General features: G+C 40.0%; 1 protein-coding gene across 1 annotated transcript in view; it reads left to right on the top strand.

The window, feature by feature from the left end:
• The first annotated feature begins 3,778 nt into the window (after nucleotides 1–3,778).
• The window catches only part of LOC118011132 (fibrous sheath-interacting protein 2-like), a 69,347-nt gene continuing 55,885 nt past the window's right edge, over nucleotides 3,779–17,240 (top strand). Inside the window, exons 1-8 of the mRNA XM_035005690.1 lie at nucleotides 3,779–4,057; nucleotides 4,447–4,572; nucleotides 6,965–7,126; nucleotides 7,803–7,892; nucleotides 8,260–8,399; nucleotides 9,498–9,639; nucleotides 10,552–10,662; nucleotides 11,054–11,174. Of these exons, the coding sequence (XP_034861581.1) occupies nucleotides 3,959–4,057; nucleotides 4,447–4,572; nucleotides 6,965–7,126; nucleotides 7,803–7,892; nucleotides 8,260–8,399; nucleotides 9,498–9,639; nucleotides 10,552–10,662; nucleotides 11,054–11,174 (991 nt within the window). The 5' untranslated portion in view covers nucleotides 3,779–3,958. The remainder of the gene's footprint in view (nucleotides 4,058–4,446; nucleotides 4,573–6,964; nucleotides 7,127–7,802; nucleotides 7,893–8,259; nucleotides 8,400–9,497; nucleotides 9,640–10,551; nucleotides 10,663–11,053; nucleotides 11,175–17,240) is intronic.

The raw sequence follows: 17,240 nt of genomic DNA, 5'->3' as shown, positions 1-17,240 counted from the left end.
AAAATGTAGTGCTTTAGAAAGGGTTCAAACTTAAGCAACCATCAACTTGATATAGACAGCTATATGCATAGGATTTTTTTTTAAAGCTTTTTATTTATTTATTTGACAGAGCGAGGGAGAGAACAAGCAGGGGAAGCAGCAGGCAGAGGGAGAAGGAGAAGCAGGCTCCTCGCCAAGCAAGGAACCCAACACGGGGCTCAATTCCAGGACCCCGGGATCATGACCTGAGCCAACGGCCAACACTTAACTGAGCCACCCAGGCGCCCCCATGCATAGGATGTTATATGTCAACATATTGGTAACGACAAATCAAAAACCAGTAATATATATGCAAAAATAAAGAGGAAGGAATCTAAGCATATCACTAAATAAAGCCATCAAACCACAAGGGAAGAGATCCAGAAAAGAAAGGAATAGATAAGAACTACAAAAACAATCATAAAACAAGTAACAAATCAACAATGAGTACATACCTGTCAATAATTACTTCAATTGGAAATAGACCAAATGCTCCAATCAAAAGACATAAGTGGCTGAATAGATAAAAAAGCAAGATCCATCTATATGCTGCCTATAAGAGACTCATTTCAGACCTAAAGACACATGCAGATTGAAAGTGAAAGGATGGGAAAACATTTACCATGAAAATGGAAGTGAAAAGAAAGCTGGGGTAGCAATATCTATATTAGACAAAATAGACTAAAACAGACTGTAACAAGAGACAATGACACTACATAATCATACAGGGAACAATCCAACAAGATGATATAATAATTGTCAATATTTATGCACCCAACATGGGAGCACCCAGATATATAAAACCACTATTTACAGACATAAAGGAAGTCCAGACAAAAAATCAAAAGGAAACAGTGACTTTGCATGACAGATTGGGCCAGATGGATTTAACATATATTCAGAACATTCCATCCCAAAACAGCAGAATGCACATTCTTTTCAAGTGCACATGGAACATTCTCCAGAATAGATCACAGGTTAGGCCAAAACAAGCCTCAACAAATTCAAAAAGATTGAAATCATATCATGCATCTTTTCCAACCACAAGGGTATGAAACAAGAAATCAACCACAAGAAAAAATCTGGAAAAAGCACAAACACATGGAGGTTAAATAACATGCTACTAAACAATAAAAAGGTCAGCCAAGAAATCAAAGAGGAAATTAAAAGAATACATGGAGACAAATGAAAATGAAACCATAACAGTCCAAAATCTTTGGGATGCAGCAAAAGCTATTCTAAGAGGGACTATTATAGCAATACAAGCCTATCTAAAGAAGCAAGAAAAATCTCAATTTAACCTTACACCTAAAGGAGCTAGAAAAAGAAGAAAAAAATCCCAAAGCCAGTGGAAGCAAGGAATAATAAAAATTAGATCAGAAATAAATGATATAGAGACTTAAAAAATAATAGAACAGATCAGTGAAACCTGGAGCTGATTCTATGAAAAAATCAACAAAATTGATAAAACTTTAGTCAGACTCATCACAGAGAGAGAGGACACAAATAAATAAAATCAGAAACGAAGAAGGAGAAATAATAACTGACACCAAAGAAATACAAAGGATTATAAGAGAATTTTATGAAAAATCATATGCCAAAAATTAACCAACCTAGAAGAAATAATTTCCTAGAAACATATAACCTTCCAAAATGAAATCAGGAATAAGTAGAAAATTTGAACAGACTGATTACTTGCAATGAAATTGAATCAGTTCGGTAGAATTCACCTCTGAAGCCATTTGATCCTGGACTTTTGTTTGTTGGGAGTTTTTTGATTACTGTGTTCCAAAGTTAAAAAAAAAAAAAAAGGAACACAGCTTTTGGAATCAGTTAACTTGGATTCAAATCTCAGTTCCCAGTTCCATCACATAATAGCCATTGCCATTAGATGAGGTTTTGTGAGGATTAAGAGATGAGTGTTCAGCATAGCGTCTAAAATTAGTAAATTCTCAATAAATGGTAGTTATTATTACTAAATGCCTGAGAGAACAAAGAAGTAGACCAAACACATGGAGACAGCAAATAGCCAACAAGCATATGAAAAGCTATTCAACATCACTAATCATCAGAGAAATGCAAATCAAAACCACAATATCACCTCACCCCATTAGGAGAGCCACTGTCCAAAAAATGAGAAAAAAAATGAACAGAAAATAACAGTGAGGACATGAAGAAATTAGAACCCTTGTGTACTGCTGGTGAGACTTTAAAATGGTGCAACCACTATGGAAAACAGTACAGAGATTCCTCAAAAAATTAGAAATAGAATTATCACATGATCCAGCAATTTTTCACCTGTAAAATCCAGCAACTTCCAAGTATATAGCTAAAAAACTTTGAAGTAGGGTCTCTAAGAGACATTTGCACACCCATGTTCATAGCAGCACTATTCAAAATAGTCAAGAGGTGGAAGCAACATAAATGTTCATTGATGGTTGAATGGATAAAGAAAATGTGGTGTATACATACAATGTAATACTATACGGTCTTAAAAAAGGGAAAAAAAATCCTACCATATGCTACAACATGAATAAACCTTGAGGACATTATGCTAAGTGGAATAAGCCAATCACAAAAAGACAAATAACATGTGATTCCACTTATACCACTTATATAAGGTATCTGAAGTAGTCAAATTCATAGAAACAGAAAGGGTTACCAGGGGCTGGGGAGGAGGGAAGAAAGGGGAGTTGTTTAATGGGTACAGAGTTTCAGTTCTGGAAAATGAAAAATTTCTGGAGATCTGTTGCACAACAATGTGAGTATACTTATCATTATAAGATGGTAAATTTTATGTTTGGCCAGCTCTTTTATCACAATAAAAAGATGCATAAAAAAACATGGAGGCAAAGTACAAACTCTTGACACACCAGGTGCAGTCTCCAGCCCTTAATGTATTTACCGTCTAGTGAACTCCTAGGCAGCAGGGACTATGTTTTACTCACTGTTCTATCCTCAGCACCCAGCTCAGTGTCTGGCATAGGGCAGGCACTCAAGAAATGTTGGCTAAGCTAATGAGAAGGTAGAAAGAAATAGAAGAAAGGGGGAGAAAGGGAGCGAGAGGAGGCCAAGGAGATGAGGAGCCCAAGACAGGAAAAGGGAAGACAAGGGAAGAAAGCATTGAGCCCTAAAAAAGTTATTGTGCCCTATGTGGGACCTGGAGAGATAGTATGCCTAGGGCAACGGGGGGTCATGGTATCTATAAAGTTGGCTGATGTGGAAAGCCAAGCCTCTGGCCCTAGGACAAACCACACAATTACTCGGGACATGAGTTGAACAGAATCACATAGCTTGTTGGGCGGGGGGACAGGAAGAACTCTAAGAATTACAGCCAGCTACCCACTGACACAAGTTGGTACATTCCGGTTTAGTTTAAAGGAGGGAGTGTTGGGACGCCTGGGTGGCTCAGTGGGTTAAATGCCTTCCGCTCAGGTCGTGATCCCAGAGTCCTGGGATGGAGCCCCCCCGTGGGGCTCCTTGCTCAGCGGGGAGCCCGCTTCTCCCTCTGCCTGCCACTCCCCCTGCTTGTACTCTCTCTGACAAGTAAATAAATAAATAAAATCTTTAAATGAGGGGTGTTGCTTTCAGAGAGAAACGTAACCTCCGCCGCGCGCTCTCACACCACACCTTTGGACCACTTCCCCAAACTCTGAGGCTCTTAAGCCCGCGCATGCGCTGAAGGTTCGCGGCAGCAGCGTGAGCGGTGAGTGGTCACCGCTTCCTTTCCCCTCCGGGTCGGTTCTGCGCGATGAGGACGTCAGCACCCCAGCGCGGAGCGCCGCACAGTGAGGGGCGTGGCCTAGAGGACGCGTTACCCTGGCGACCACCGTCTCGGCGGCCCAGACTTGATCAGAGCTTAGAGCCGGAAAGGTGTGCGTGAAGAGGAGAAACGGCTTGCAGCCCTAGCCCCCGGCACCCTGGGGGCTGACGGGCGGCCATGGATCTGTACCTCAACAACTGCTATAAGGCTGCTGAAGCCGCTGCCACTAAGGCAGCCGCCAGCAGCCTAACAGCCGACAGAGAGCACGGCGACACTGTGAGTGGCGCCGAGTCTGTAGTCACCCTCCTCCTTGCTCCTGGGAGGGGTCTCGGGGTGGCGGGCGGACGGAAGGGGCGGAGACCTCATCAGAGCGAGGGGGAAAGGGGTCGGTGCTTGACGACTCAGCTTCAGGCTCCCAGGCCCCGCAGCCAGTAGCGAGAGCTGCCTGTGGCCAGGACCCGCCTTGGGTGGGGCCCAGAGATAGGGCCGGTAACCCGGGGAAGCTGGGAGGCTTCCGGGTTGTCAGCAGGGAGGGCTCTTTCAACCCTGAGTGTAGGATTGTTTGGTTTATTTGGAAATATTAGCCCATTTTAATGTGAGTAGATTGGTCTAAACTAAAAGAACAGTTCGTAAAAATCGACAGACTTTCTCATTGTATCTGACAGGGCTCACACAAAAAAAACATTCCAGAGGTCGGAGCAGCTAATCTATTGGATCTTCCTCTTGGGGTCAAGCTGCCTATTATCCCAGGAAGCAACAATATATTCTATACTACAAATATAAGTGAAAAGGTAAACTGAGTTTTAATAGTGCTTAAGTGATTTTCTTTACCCTTTTTAATAGCTTGCTATTAAACTTGAAACACTGCTATGATTTTGCTTTATGTCAACTTCAACTTAACACACCAAGTTAAGTTAAATGAATTGATTGGTGTCTGAACTTCACTTTATGATGGAAGGCCCCATGATATGCCTCAGCCGTGCAGTTCAGCCTTATCTCCAACCCAGAGCCTCAGTTCCCAAAGGTTGGGTGGGGTCTTTTCTGCCTACCTACACTTATCTTGCTAATTCTTACATTAAGTGTCTTTGTCCATCTGGCTCCCACAACCTGGCAGGCACTCTTCTCTCCTTTCTGACCTTCGATTTGAGCCATCCTTTAAGAGCTACTATACAAAGCCTTTCCCAAGTGTCACAACACCCAACTATCTCATCTTTCCTTAGAATTTACCTGCCCTTGGTCTGCACTATCTTACTCAGCACTGAGTCAGCACTGTTAGTGATGCAGTGTGTTGCACTCACATTGTTACACATTTTAAGTCCTCTGCCTAACACCCCGTGCTCTGTCCATAATTAAGGCCAAGCCCGAAGGAGGTTCAGAACTTTCTAGTTGAGAATGTGCTTTGATCACAATAGCAAAAGGTTCTACAGGAATAATTCTGACTTCCTTACTCTTGCACTGTCTAGCACATCATCAAGGATGAGTAGGGGCTTCTTGGTATTTCTGATAATTGTCTAATATATATGATTATTTTAGGTTTTATTGCTGGAAAACAATAGAGTTTCTCTTTTGAAAATGCATAATGTTCTACTAAATATATGCCAACCTCACAGAAATTGACTGAATCACACTCCCACAAATTAGCTTTCCTGAAACATACTCAAAACCTATTTCACTACTAGTAATAACACTGCTTCCTACTTTGTAACTGTGGCCCTATCTGCTGGGGTTTTTTCCTCAAATATCTTCTATTTGCTATTATTTCTGTTCTGTTCCTGTTTTTCACTTGCTAACTACTTCTTATTTCCAGATTTTTTCTATACTAAATTATATTGATTATCTCTGTACTTTATTATATTGATTACCCCAAAATATATGCATTTGATCACGATCAGGCACTATATTCAGGTACCCTGAAGACTAACTTTGTGGGACCTTTATCTTTTAGCAGGATCTCCTCAAGGAAGTAAGACTTTATATTTTACACCTTTAGGTGTTGTTGTTTTTTTAAACTCATTTTACCCTCATGACCACCTTGTAAGGTGAAGCTATGATTTATCTAAGGTCACAGGTAGATAGTAGCAGAGTTCAGACCAGAACCGCTGTCTCCTGATTCTTAGGCCATACTCTGTTACCTGACCTTGCTGCTTCCTCAGCTGCAGACCACTTTAGCAGATCACTACAGAAACAGGAAATTTAAAGGTCTTTCATGTTGTTTTGAATGCAGATAGAAGCAAAATGATGGTATTTGACTGTCTTTTTTCCAGTCAGATTAAAATGTAACAATATAACCTACCTATCTTTAGCTATGCATTAATCCAAACCTGACAACTGATCCTATACAACATTTTGATACCAAACTTATTCTCAGGTAATGTATTTATAAATTAGTTTGCTTATTAATGTACTATACTTAGGTAGCAACTGTTCACAAACTCCTTAAATTGCTTTTATTGAATGTTAATAGTAAATACTTTGCCAATTAACTTCGACATTCTGCTTTTAAGAAAAGATAACATGTTAAGTGAAAGGAACAATTTGCACACTTTTGAAAGTCTCCCTTGTGACCTCCCCCTGGCACATAGTGATGCTATAATAGACTCTTCAGTTCAGGGAAACCAATTACTGTAATTGACAATAGAAAGCTTACACTGGCCTCAACAAGTGGATTTGTCTCTTGCTGGATAGGTCAGTAGCCCAGCGTTGGTCAACACATGTCTGTTACCAACAAAAGTCAACATCTAAAAGAAGCAATAATCAATCCACTAATTGCAGCAGTGTTTCAGCTGCCATCACTGTTGATCACTTCTCTTCTGGGAAAGATATGGGCTTCCTATCTAGTCTCACTGTAAATTAAATCATTGCCCAGAAGGATGTCTTTCTTTGCCCACATATGAAGCATCCTACCTGCCTTGCAGGACTCTTAGGGCCACACCTCAGTGTTCATGAATTGAACTGAGGTTGAGGCTACCACCCCAGCCTAAAGACAGCTCTGGTAGAGGAGAGGGGAAGAGAAAGGGCATTAGATTTACCTAAATCAGTCCATTTTCCGGATTCCCTCACTTCAGGTCCTGCTTTCATGTTTTATTTTCACTGACCAACCTAGTCATTTCAACAACTTGAGGTTTAAAAGTGCAACTTCATTCATTTTACACACATAATACTTTTGAATCCGTGTGTTTGCAGCTTTATCAGCCTTCTTATGACTTTAACCTGACTGATCCTTATTGCCAACTTTTGGAAACCAGCTATAAAAGTCTGCATGATCCCCATTTAAAAGCATACCATAAGCGAAAGGATATCCTAAGGAGATTAAAGAAGGGCGGTTACATCACCAGCAATAATAAAGTAGGTTGAAGCCTCCTTCCTCTTAACCAGTAGAAACCCCTAGGGACTTGATAGACATTCGGTTCTGTACTTCACTAGGAGCCTGTTTCAGCTTTGGTTAAACAATAAAAAATATTTATTAGAAAACTCAATTACTCAGTATTTGGATTTCTAAATAAGACTACTTGTTCCTTCTTGACTTTTTTCTTTTGTCAAATATGTAAAGACATACATACAAATGTTTTTATTTATGTATTTTTTCCCTACTGTAGTATAGTGCCTTTCCTCTGGCTTTAAAAGTAATAAAGGCACAGTATACCTATCAAGGGATATTTCCTATACGTTTTGAGAAGAGACAAAATGGAAACCTAGCAGAAAACAGCATGATGAAATAAATTGGGGGAGTGTTAAATGTCATTATTATACTGGTGTTTTAATAAAAAATTCATTGAGAATTGTAAATTTCTGATTATGATGTGAACCATATTATTGAAATAATACTATTTAGATAGAAATTTCCTGGTGATACAGCAGTTTTAGATACCGCTTTCCAAATTGCTCCCAAAATGTGCTATTATTACCCTTGATCCTAAAATTGTTACTAAAATGAATATTCTTATGACACTCTTCTCTGGAAAGCTTTTTGATTGTTACAACTTTCTATTTATATGTTTGGTTTTTGATTTTGCTTTTATAGGTGATATGTACCTTGAAAGAATTGAATAAGTACAGGCAGTATCTGACCACTTTAAAATTAGATTTTGAAAGAAACTATGTAAGAGAACAAGTAAGTTAATACTTAAATTTGTTTTATTTTGGGGTCTGTAAGATAGTTTTTATGTAGGGTTTGGAAGAAAGGTTTGGTCCTTTGCAGAATATTTACTTATAATTACCTGACTTAGAATTATGAAGATAACAAATCAAATAAGAACCCTAGAGATTTATAAGATATAAAAAATTAGACCTTTGCCTTTAATTTACAGAGAGAAATTTTCACTTATCTGGAATGGAGACACACTAGACTTAAATGCACGTTAACAGAATTAACCATCTGTAAAGTGTAGGAGGTTTACCAAGCCCTACACTTAAGAGGGCCTATCGAAGGACAGGTCTATTTCTAGCCAGTATAAAGACTTTGATTTTTTTTCTCTCAGAAAATGATTGAAAAACAAGTAAATAAATTGTATGAAACCAGAAGAGCCTATAAGAGTTATGGAAACAAACCTTTCCAAGAATGGCTGTTACAGGAAGATACACAAGCAACTCCAGACCAAGAGCTGATAATAAAGCACAGGTACGGCTGAAGGCAATACATGGACATATTGTAGACCCTAGAAAGTTGTGAAAATACTAGAAAGAATTGCAAGCAGGACTCAAAAAAAGGATTAGACACTCTTGAACCCCCTATAGTTTTAATGTGGAGAGAAAGGAAAAGGGATTAAGAGGTAACGGGATTGGGAACCCCCTGGTACCAAGGCTTGGGGGGAGAGTTTCTACCTGAGAAACTGGACTCACTAGAAGCCCAAGAGGTAAGCCAAACTGAATTTGAAGAAATCCAAAGTCCAAATCCCTGAGCTTGGGAAACCCACATCCATAGTAGCAGAGAGAGAGAAAGTGTGTTAAGCATGTTTCAAAATTAAGTTGAAGGAAGTCACTGCAGGGTCAGAAAGGGAGAGTTCCTATAACTTTATCTGATGCTAATACAAACAGGTGTTGTTCCCCAACCAATCATGTATGTTCATTCAGCTACCACCCACACACATTCAGTGTTACTATTCAGAGGCCAAGCCCATGCCCCAAGAGGCAGAGATGAGCTATAGTTCTTTCTCTTCCTCCTTTATCAGGGACAAGGGCCAGTTCCCCTTACCCTGCCTCTTGAAGTCCATGGGTTCATGTCATGATATGCCAGAATACATGCTGATCCACCAGGGTCCCAGACTGGGAGTCTGCGGACCTCTCTGTACATGGAAGGTCATTCAAGGACTTGGGAATTACAGAGAGGCCAGTACCCACTTATTTTTAAAGGCAATTCAAATCGACTTGTGTTTTGAAGTCAGTCTGTAAGTTGATTTCAGCTGTCTTTGGAAATTCATGTTCCTAAAACTGCAGAGCTGTATGTAATCTCTATGTAAAATGCTTTTAATCACTCTGTTCCACATTTTGCCATTGTCCCAACCACAATAACAGATTTGTATAACAGGGTCTGGTAAAATTAGTGCAGTATGGTGAGCTGGTGGATCAGGTTAGCTTAAAGGTCCCTGAAAAACTCTACATTTTCTGTATTCAGGAAATAAAAAGCAACCCAGAAGGTGGTTTGGGAATATCAAAATTGATAATACCATCACAAGGGAAACACCTAATTTACCTTCCCTTATATTTGCACTTTTATTAGATATTTAGATATGATTAGTAGGGAATTAGACAAGGTTGAGCACACGGCAGAAAAGCAGAGCATACTCCGGATGAAGGAAGAAAAACAACGACATCAGGACCACATTAGAAGAAAACTTCATCTCCGTAGACAAATTGAAGAGGTGAGGAAAACCAAATTTTAAACATTGGAGGGGAAATTGCATATGTTTGTTGCATTGATAAACATTTTTAGCAGTCCCACCATATTACCTGAAGCTATTTCAGGTCTAAAAATTAAACCACTATTAAAAATAATAAAGAATAAACCACTATTAATCTTTTATCACTGTTATAATAGACACGCTTTTACTTAACATAGTGAGATTAATACCACAAATTATTTTGCATTTATAGTAATACCTCATCTGCTCTTAAAGCTTTAGAAATTAACTAGTGAAAAATAATCATGGTTGTTGGGGTGCCTGGGTGGCTCAGTCGTTAAGCGTCTGCCTTTGGCTCAGGTCATAATCCTAGGGTCCTGGGATCAAGCCCCACGTCGGGCTCCCTGCTCGGAGGGAAGCCTGCTTCTCCCTCTCCCACTCCCCCTGCTTGTGTTCCCTCTTTCATTGTGTCTCTCTGTCAAATAAATAAATAAAATCTTTAAAAATAATAATAATAATCATGGTTGTATTCTCTCAAAATTCAGACAAGCCCATTTACTTATCTTCTCTACCAAAATACATTTAAGGGCAACAGATCACATATGATATACCCTTAGGCAATAAGAGAAAACCCTCTTGCCAACATCTTCGTAGATCTATCTTTGAAGCCAGGTTTATACTTGAATTAAGTTTCCAAAAGCAAAATAATTTCCTTCCTTTTGCCATTCCATTGCATCCACCAACATATTCCCAGTAAAAAGCAGTGAGAAGCCCATTCTAAAGCCAACATAAGATTTTCATTATTGTTAACCCAATTTTTGTAAGGCCCTTGACTTGATCTAATTTGCTTTTTGACATGATACCAAAAAAAAAAAAAAAAAAAAGGTAATGAAAGAGAACCCCTGCTAACTACCATAACATTGTGCTCCTTAGGAATGGAAGACAAAAGAGATGTTACTTTTGACAAAGATTGGAGAAGAAGTAAAAAGAGAAGCAAGAATTGAGGAACAACGTCAAAAAGTCAGGGAGGAAGCTCACCAGAAGGTAAAGTGAGCTTTTACTGATAACTTGGGCTATTTGAGGAAAAGCTTTTGCCAATTTTGATATTTTAAAGTTTGAATTAGCAAAAGTGGCCTAAACTCACGAGGATAGCTATTGATGGAGAAACCTGGTTTGGTCTGAACCTGGACTTCAAGGACTACTCTGAAATGGGACCAGTCTGCAGAAAGAGCACTCTTCTTCATGCTGGACAACAAAAGGAAACTTACCCCATACTACCTTCCTAGTTTTGTACTCATTATGACCAGAAATCTCAAAATAGGAATGAGGGTGCCCTTCAAGTAGACCATCATATTTGAAATATCTGTTTTGCATTTCCAGTGGCAAGCTGCTAATTAAATTTATAAATGTTAAATATATATTTTTAATATTTTAGAAACAAGCACTTCTAGAGAAAAAAATCGCTTATCACTTACAAAAAATGCAAAGAGATGACGTTAAGAGAGACAGACCGGAGGGAAATATATTTGAAAACAAAGGACAGGATAAAAGAGAAGGTGAGAGAGAAACAATAAATGATAAAGTATCTAAGTAGAAGATGCATATCTATATATTAAATATTGGTGGCTTGGGAAAAAAAAAAAACAAAACACCTCCATGTGCTTATGTGGTGAGGTCAGAAGACCCCTGGAAAGGGAAATCCTAGAAGCTCACACTACCTGTGCCAAGCACTATGCAAGGCATCTCCCCGTTACAGCTCAAGTTGTAAAGAATGTACACATACAATATTATTATATACATTATAACAAATTCAACACTTCTATAAAGTGGCTCAGTAGACAACACCGCCTGTACCACAGGCTTAAAAAGGAGCCAGGGGCACCTGGGTGGCTCAGTCGGTGAAGCAGTGAAGCATCTGACTCTTGATTTCAGCTCAGATCATGATCTCAGAGTCATGAGATTGAGCCCCAAGTCAGGGTCGTGCCTGGCATGGAGCCTGCTTGAGATTCTCATTCTCTTCCTCTCCCTCTCTGCCCCTCTCCCCACTCCCGCTCATGTGCGCTGTCTCTCTAAAAAATTAATTAATTAATTAAAAAAGAGCTAGTAAGATGGGACAGTACAAAAAAAAAAAAAAAGAAAAAGATACGACAAAGAGGGAGAAAGATGTATATAAAGGGAGAGGGAGACAGAGAAGAGGAGCCAGTAAGAGAAAACATTACCAAAAAAATAGACTGCAACAGAGGGAGACAAAAAAAAATATTTAAAAAAAAAATTTTAACTGAGGACTAGTAAGAAAAGATTATACAAAACACAAAGAGAGCAAGCTAGTAAGAGAAAGAGAGAAAAAAAGTGTTTTTTAAAGGAGACAAAAGAAGAGTCATTTAAAATATACCAAGCATGAAACAGAGATAGATAAAAAATAAGACCAAAAAGGTTAAAAAGTTAGTGGCAGTAAGAAAAGATGGTACAAAAAGAAAGAATGAAATGAAGAGAAGAGGGAAAGAATGAATAAGAGAAAAAGAAAGAAAACTGAACAGAAGAAACCAGTAAGAAAACACACACACTAACACACACATATATACAACACACTGGATGAGGGCGGGTGGGAGGAAAACAAAGGCAAAGAGATAAGAGACAAAGAGACTAGACGAAGGATAAAGACAAACAGGCAAAGAAAAAAGGGAGTGAAAGAAAAGGGAGAAGAAACAGACATACAGGGGATAAAATATATGAACAAAGAGAGAGAAAGGGAGATGGAGAAGAAAAAATTTAAAAGCATAAGTCAGTAGGACAAAGCCAAATAAAAAGAGAGATTGTGAGAGTGAGAAACAAAGGAGTTTGAAAGAGCATCTAAAAAGAAGTCAGTTTAGGGGCGCCTGACTGGCTCCGCTGGGAGAGCACGCAATTTGATCTCGGGGTCATGAGTTCAAGCCCCATGTTAGGCATAGAGCTTACTTAAACTTTTTAGGGGCGCCTGGGTGGCTCAGTCGTTAACTGTCTGCCTTTGGCTCAGGTCAAGATCCCAGGGTCCTGGGATGGAGCCCCGCATCGCATTGGGCTTCCTGCTCAGCGGGGAGCCTGCTTCTCCCTCTCCCACCCCTCCTGCTTATGTTCCTGCTCTCGCTGTCTCTCTCTGTCAAATAAATAAAATCTTAAAAAAAAAAAAACTTTTTAAAAAGAAGTCAGTTTAAAAATACATTAAAATTAGAAGGATGGATCAATCAATTCATAATTACTTACATACATACATTCATATACAGACACGTAGATCTGATTTTTAAAAAGAGAAGCCAGTAGTAAAGACAAGACAAAAAAATAGAGAAAAAAGGGAAAAATAAAGTAGCGAATATAATGAGATTAAAAGAAATGGGGGGAGTGGGGAGGGGATTGAATTAAGGGAAGGAAGGGGCAGGAAGTAAAGAAGTTTATATAAGGGGTGAGTCTGGGAAAAGGAATTACAAAGAGTATGAACCTGAGAGACAGAGAGACAGGATGCTGAAAAGAAGAAGCTAGTGGGAAAATTACATAATCATGGACAGGAGGGGGGAGATTGAGATCTAAAAAGAAGAAATTAGTTAAGAAATACAGTAAAATAAAATAGATACAGCGATACATAGAAAAGACTGGACTTTAAAAGTACATTCCACTGAGAAGGAAAAGGAGCATAAAAAAGATAAATAGGAAGATGTTCTAGGAAGCAGGTATGACAGCTTAAGAAGGGAGGAAAGGATGGAGGGATGGAATGGAAAGGAGGGAGGGAGAAAGCAAAGAATTTTGAAAGGGATGAGGCTAGGAAAATTGGTAAAATAAAAAATAACAGGATGTGAGAGTAAGGGACACAGGAGTTTAAAAAGCAGGAGCTACTGTGAAAATTAAGTGCAACTGAGGAAGGCAGGGAGAGAGAAAGATCTAAAAAGAAATTACTTAAAAATAGAGTAAAATAAAGACAGGTAAAGTGATGAGACAGCTCAACAGTAGTGGGTGGATGGATAGACAGATAGGATTTCATATAGGAGAAACCAGGAGTAAGACAGGACAAAAAAACATACAAAATGAGAGAGAGAAGGAAAGAAGTTGTTATAATGAGCCACAAAAAAGAAAAAGGAAGGGAGGGAGCAATAAGAAGCAAAGAAGGAAGAAAAGAAAAGTTTGTACAGGATGAGTCAATAGGGAAACATTACTTACAGGGGAGGGAAGACCAGTAAGAAAATCAAGTACAATTGTGTGATTTGCAAGAGAATTAAAAACTAGAAGGCAGTAAAGAAAGACAGTAAAATAAAGACAGAAAGATGATTGATAGCTGTATAGATAGCCAGCTAGGCAGGTGTATAGGTAGAAAAAAACCTGATTTTTTAAAAAATTTTATTTATTTATTTATTTGAGAGAGAGAGCACGTGCACGAGCAGGGGGAGGGGCAGAGGAAGAGAAAGAAGCAGACTCCGCACTGAGCAGGAAGCCTGATGCGGGGCTCAATCCCAGGACTCTGAGCCGAAGGTGGATGCTTAACCAACTGAGCCACCCAGGTGCCCCGAAAAAAAACCTGATTTTTAAATAGGGGAAAGCAGCAGTGAAGGCAGGACAAAGATGCATAAAGAAAGAGAGGGGAAAGGGGAAAAAAGTTTAAAAAGAGTAGTAGTAAAAAAGAGAGTAGAAGAAGAATGGCAGGAAGAAAGGAAAGAGGAAGGAGGAGAAATCGAAGAAAGGAACGCAAATGGGAGAGAGAGGGTGAGCAGATGGGTGAAGGTAAGAAAGAAGGAAATAGGAGGGAAGGAAGGATGAAGGAAGCAGGAGGGGGGGAAGGGAAGGGAGGAAAGAGGAAGAAGTAAGGCAAGCATGCAGGCAGGGAAAGAAAAGAAAGAAAAAGACAAAGAAGGGAGTGAGAAAAGGTAAAGGGTATCCAGAAGAAAGGGAAGGAGGGAAGAGGGAGGAATAGAGGATAGAGAGATGTAAAGAGAAGTCAGCTAAAAAAATAAGGGTGAGGGGCGCCTGGGTGGCTCAGTCGTTAAGCGTCTTCCTTTGGCTCGGATCATGATCCTGGGGTCCTGGGATCAAGCCCCCCTCCCCCACATCACACAGCAGGGGGCCTGCTTCTCCCTCTCCATCTGCCTGCTGCTCCCCCTCCCTGTGTTCTCTCTCTCTGTCAAATAAATAAAATCTTTTTAAAAAAATAAAAAATAAGGGTGAAGGGATGGATGGAAACCACGTAGATAGGTAGACAGGATTTTCTGAGGAGGGTCTCATACAAAAGACAATATTAAAAGGTAACAGGAGAGAGTGTGAAGGGGGAAAAGTTTAAAAGGGGAATCGGTATAAAGGAGTATATGAAGAATGGAGGGCAGGAGGGAGGAAAGGAGCAGGAAAAAGAAGAAAGGGAGGAGGTGAGGATAGAGGGAAGGCAAGAAGTAGGGGTGAGGAGGGAGGAAGGAAGGCAGAAGTGCAGGTTCACCAAAAGAAGACAAAGCAATCCAGAGGAGGAGTAGGAAGGAGATGTAGACACAGGAGATGGAGGTGGAAAGGTAGAAGGGAGGGGAGAGAGGGAAAGAAGAAGGCGAAAAAGAGAAGAATTCTAAACTGGGGTGAGACTAGGAAAATAGTAAAATAAAAAGAACAAATATTAGAGTGAGACACAGAGGAGTTGAAAAGGAGAAGCTAGTAAGAACATGAAGTACAGAGTGGAGGACAAGGAGAAAACAATCTAACAGAAGTCACATAAAATTGAAATAAAGATGGAAGGATGATAGCTAGATGGTAGGGAGGTGGATGGTAGCTATATAGATTTAAAAAAAGGTGGAAGCCACTAGAGGAGAATATATAGGAAAGGTAGAAGGAGAGAAAGGAGAGAAGGAAAGGAAAAGTGTTTAGAAGTGGAGCCAGTACAAAGAAAGTAAAGGGAAAATGGGAGGAAGGAGGGAGGGAGGGAAAAATGGGGGCAGAGGGGAGGAGGAAGGGAGGGAGAAATGAAGATGGGAGGGACGGAGGGTTGGAGGGTGAAGAGAGAAACAGAGAAGGAATGTGGCAAGGAGAAGGGAAGGAGGATGAAAGGAAGGAAGAAAGAGCAGAAGTAGGAAGTTAAGGGGGAAAAGACAAGTGGATGAGCGATGAATCCATAGAGGTAAGTGTTAAATACAGGAGAGAGGGAGACAATGGGAGAGGGGGAGAGAGGGGCCGTTGAGTAAAGCAAGTGCAATTATGTATAATGGGGGGGGAGGGGGGAAGACTTACAAAGGAGAAGTCAAGTGTGTGTCAACTATACTTCAATAAAAAGCAGTCAATAAAAGATACAATGTAATAAAGATGGATAGATATCTAGGTAGGTAAATGTGGGTAGATGATGGATGGATGGATAGATAGACAGGCAGACATGGATAGAAAGATATATACCTAAATAGATAAGCCTGATTTGAAATAGGAGAAACCGGTAAAGAGTACATAAAAGAGAGAATTGGAAAGGGAAAGAAAAGAAATGGAAAACTTTTTAAAAGTGGGCCAGTAAAGAGAGAGTAACAGAAAAAGAGTGGATGGGTGGATAGGATAGGATAAAATAGGGCAGGGGAGGATAAGATAGAGCAGGAGAGGATGGGGCAGGATAGGATAGAGTGGGGTAAGATAGGGCAAGAGAGGAGAGGATAGAGCAGGGTAGGATGGGGCAGGATAGGATAGGGCAAGGAAGAAGAGGGAAGGGAAGCAGGAGAGAGGAAAAGGAATAGAGAGAAAAGTTTTAAAAGGAGTACAGAAAGTAAATGGCTTTTTAAAAGGTTTTATTTACTTATTTGAGAGAGAAAGAGAGAGCATGAGTGGGGCGGGGGGCAGAGGGAGAGGGAGAAGCAGACTGCCCACTGAGCACAGATCCGGACACGTGGCTCCATCCCAGGACCCTGAGATCATGACCTGAGCCAAAATCAGCCACTTAACTGATGGAGCCACCCAGGTGCCCCTATATAAAGGGCTTTTTTTTTAAAAAAAGAGAGAGAAAATATGTGCAAGAGAAAGTTTTTAAAGGATGAGCCAGTAAGAACAGACAATGTGAAAGGAAGGAAAGAATGAAGTTTAGGAAAGGGGAGTCAGTAAGAAAAGCTCATAATGTAGTTCAGTGAAATGATGAGGCTGTAACCTCTGCCTCCGGGATAAAAAAAAATCACTTCAGCAACTATATTGCTTCCTCCGTCTTTAACTGTTAACTCTTACTTTAGGTAGGAAGAAAGTTTCAGGTAGGCATCTTAAAGAGTGGCCACCTCAAATGGTTTTTAAAAAGGAAAATATAAAAAAAAAATCATGTTCACAGTATCATCACATAGGTGGACCGGAGAATGAAGAGATCTCTTTCACATATGAAATAGACTTCTACCACTATAATAAGGCTGTCATCTTCCACCACGTAGACCCAAAGGGATCCACATCTTTTTTTGTAAAGATTTTATTTATTTATTTATTTATTTATTTATTTATTTATTTATTTATTTGAGAGAAGAAAGAGAGCAGAACGAGAGAGTGCACAAGAGTAAGGGGAAGGGCAGAGGGAGAGGGAGAAGCAGGCTCCCCACCGAGCAAGGAGCCCCATGCACCAGGAGTCGATCCCAGCACCCTGGGATCATGACCTGAGCCGAAGGCAGACCCCTAACTGA

Source organism: Mirounga leonina, unplaced genomic scaffold (genome assembly GCF_011800145.1).
Source record: "Mirounga leonina isolate KUSES-001 unplaced genomic scaffold, KU_Mleo_1.0 Mir_101664, whole genome shotgun sequence".
NCBI lineage: Eukaryota > Metazoa > Chordata > Mammalia > Carnivora > Phocidae > Mirounga > Mirounga leonina.
This window is presented reverse-complemented; position numbering and strand designations above follow the sequence as displayed.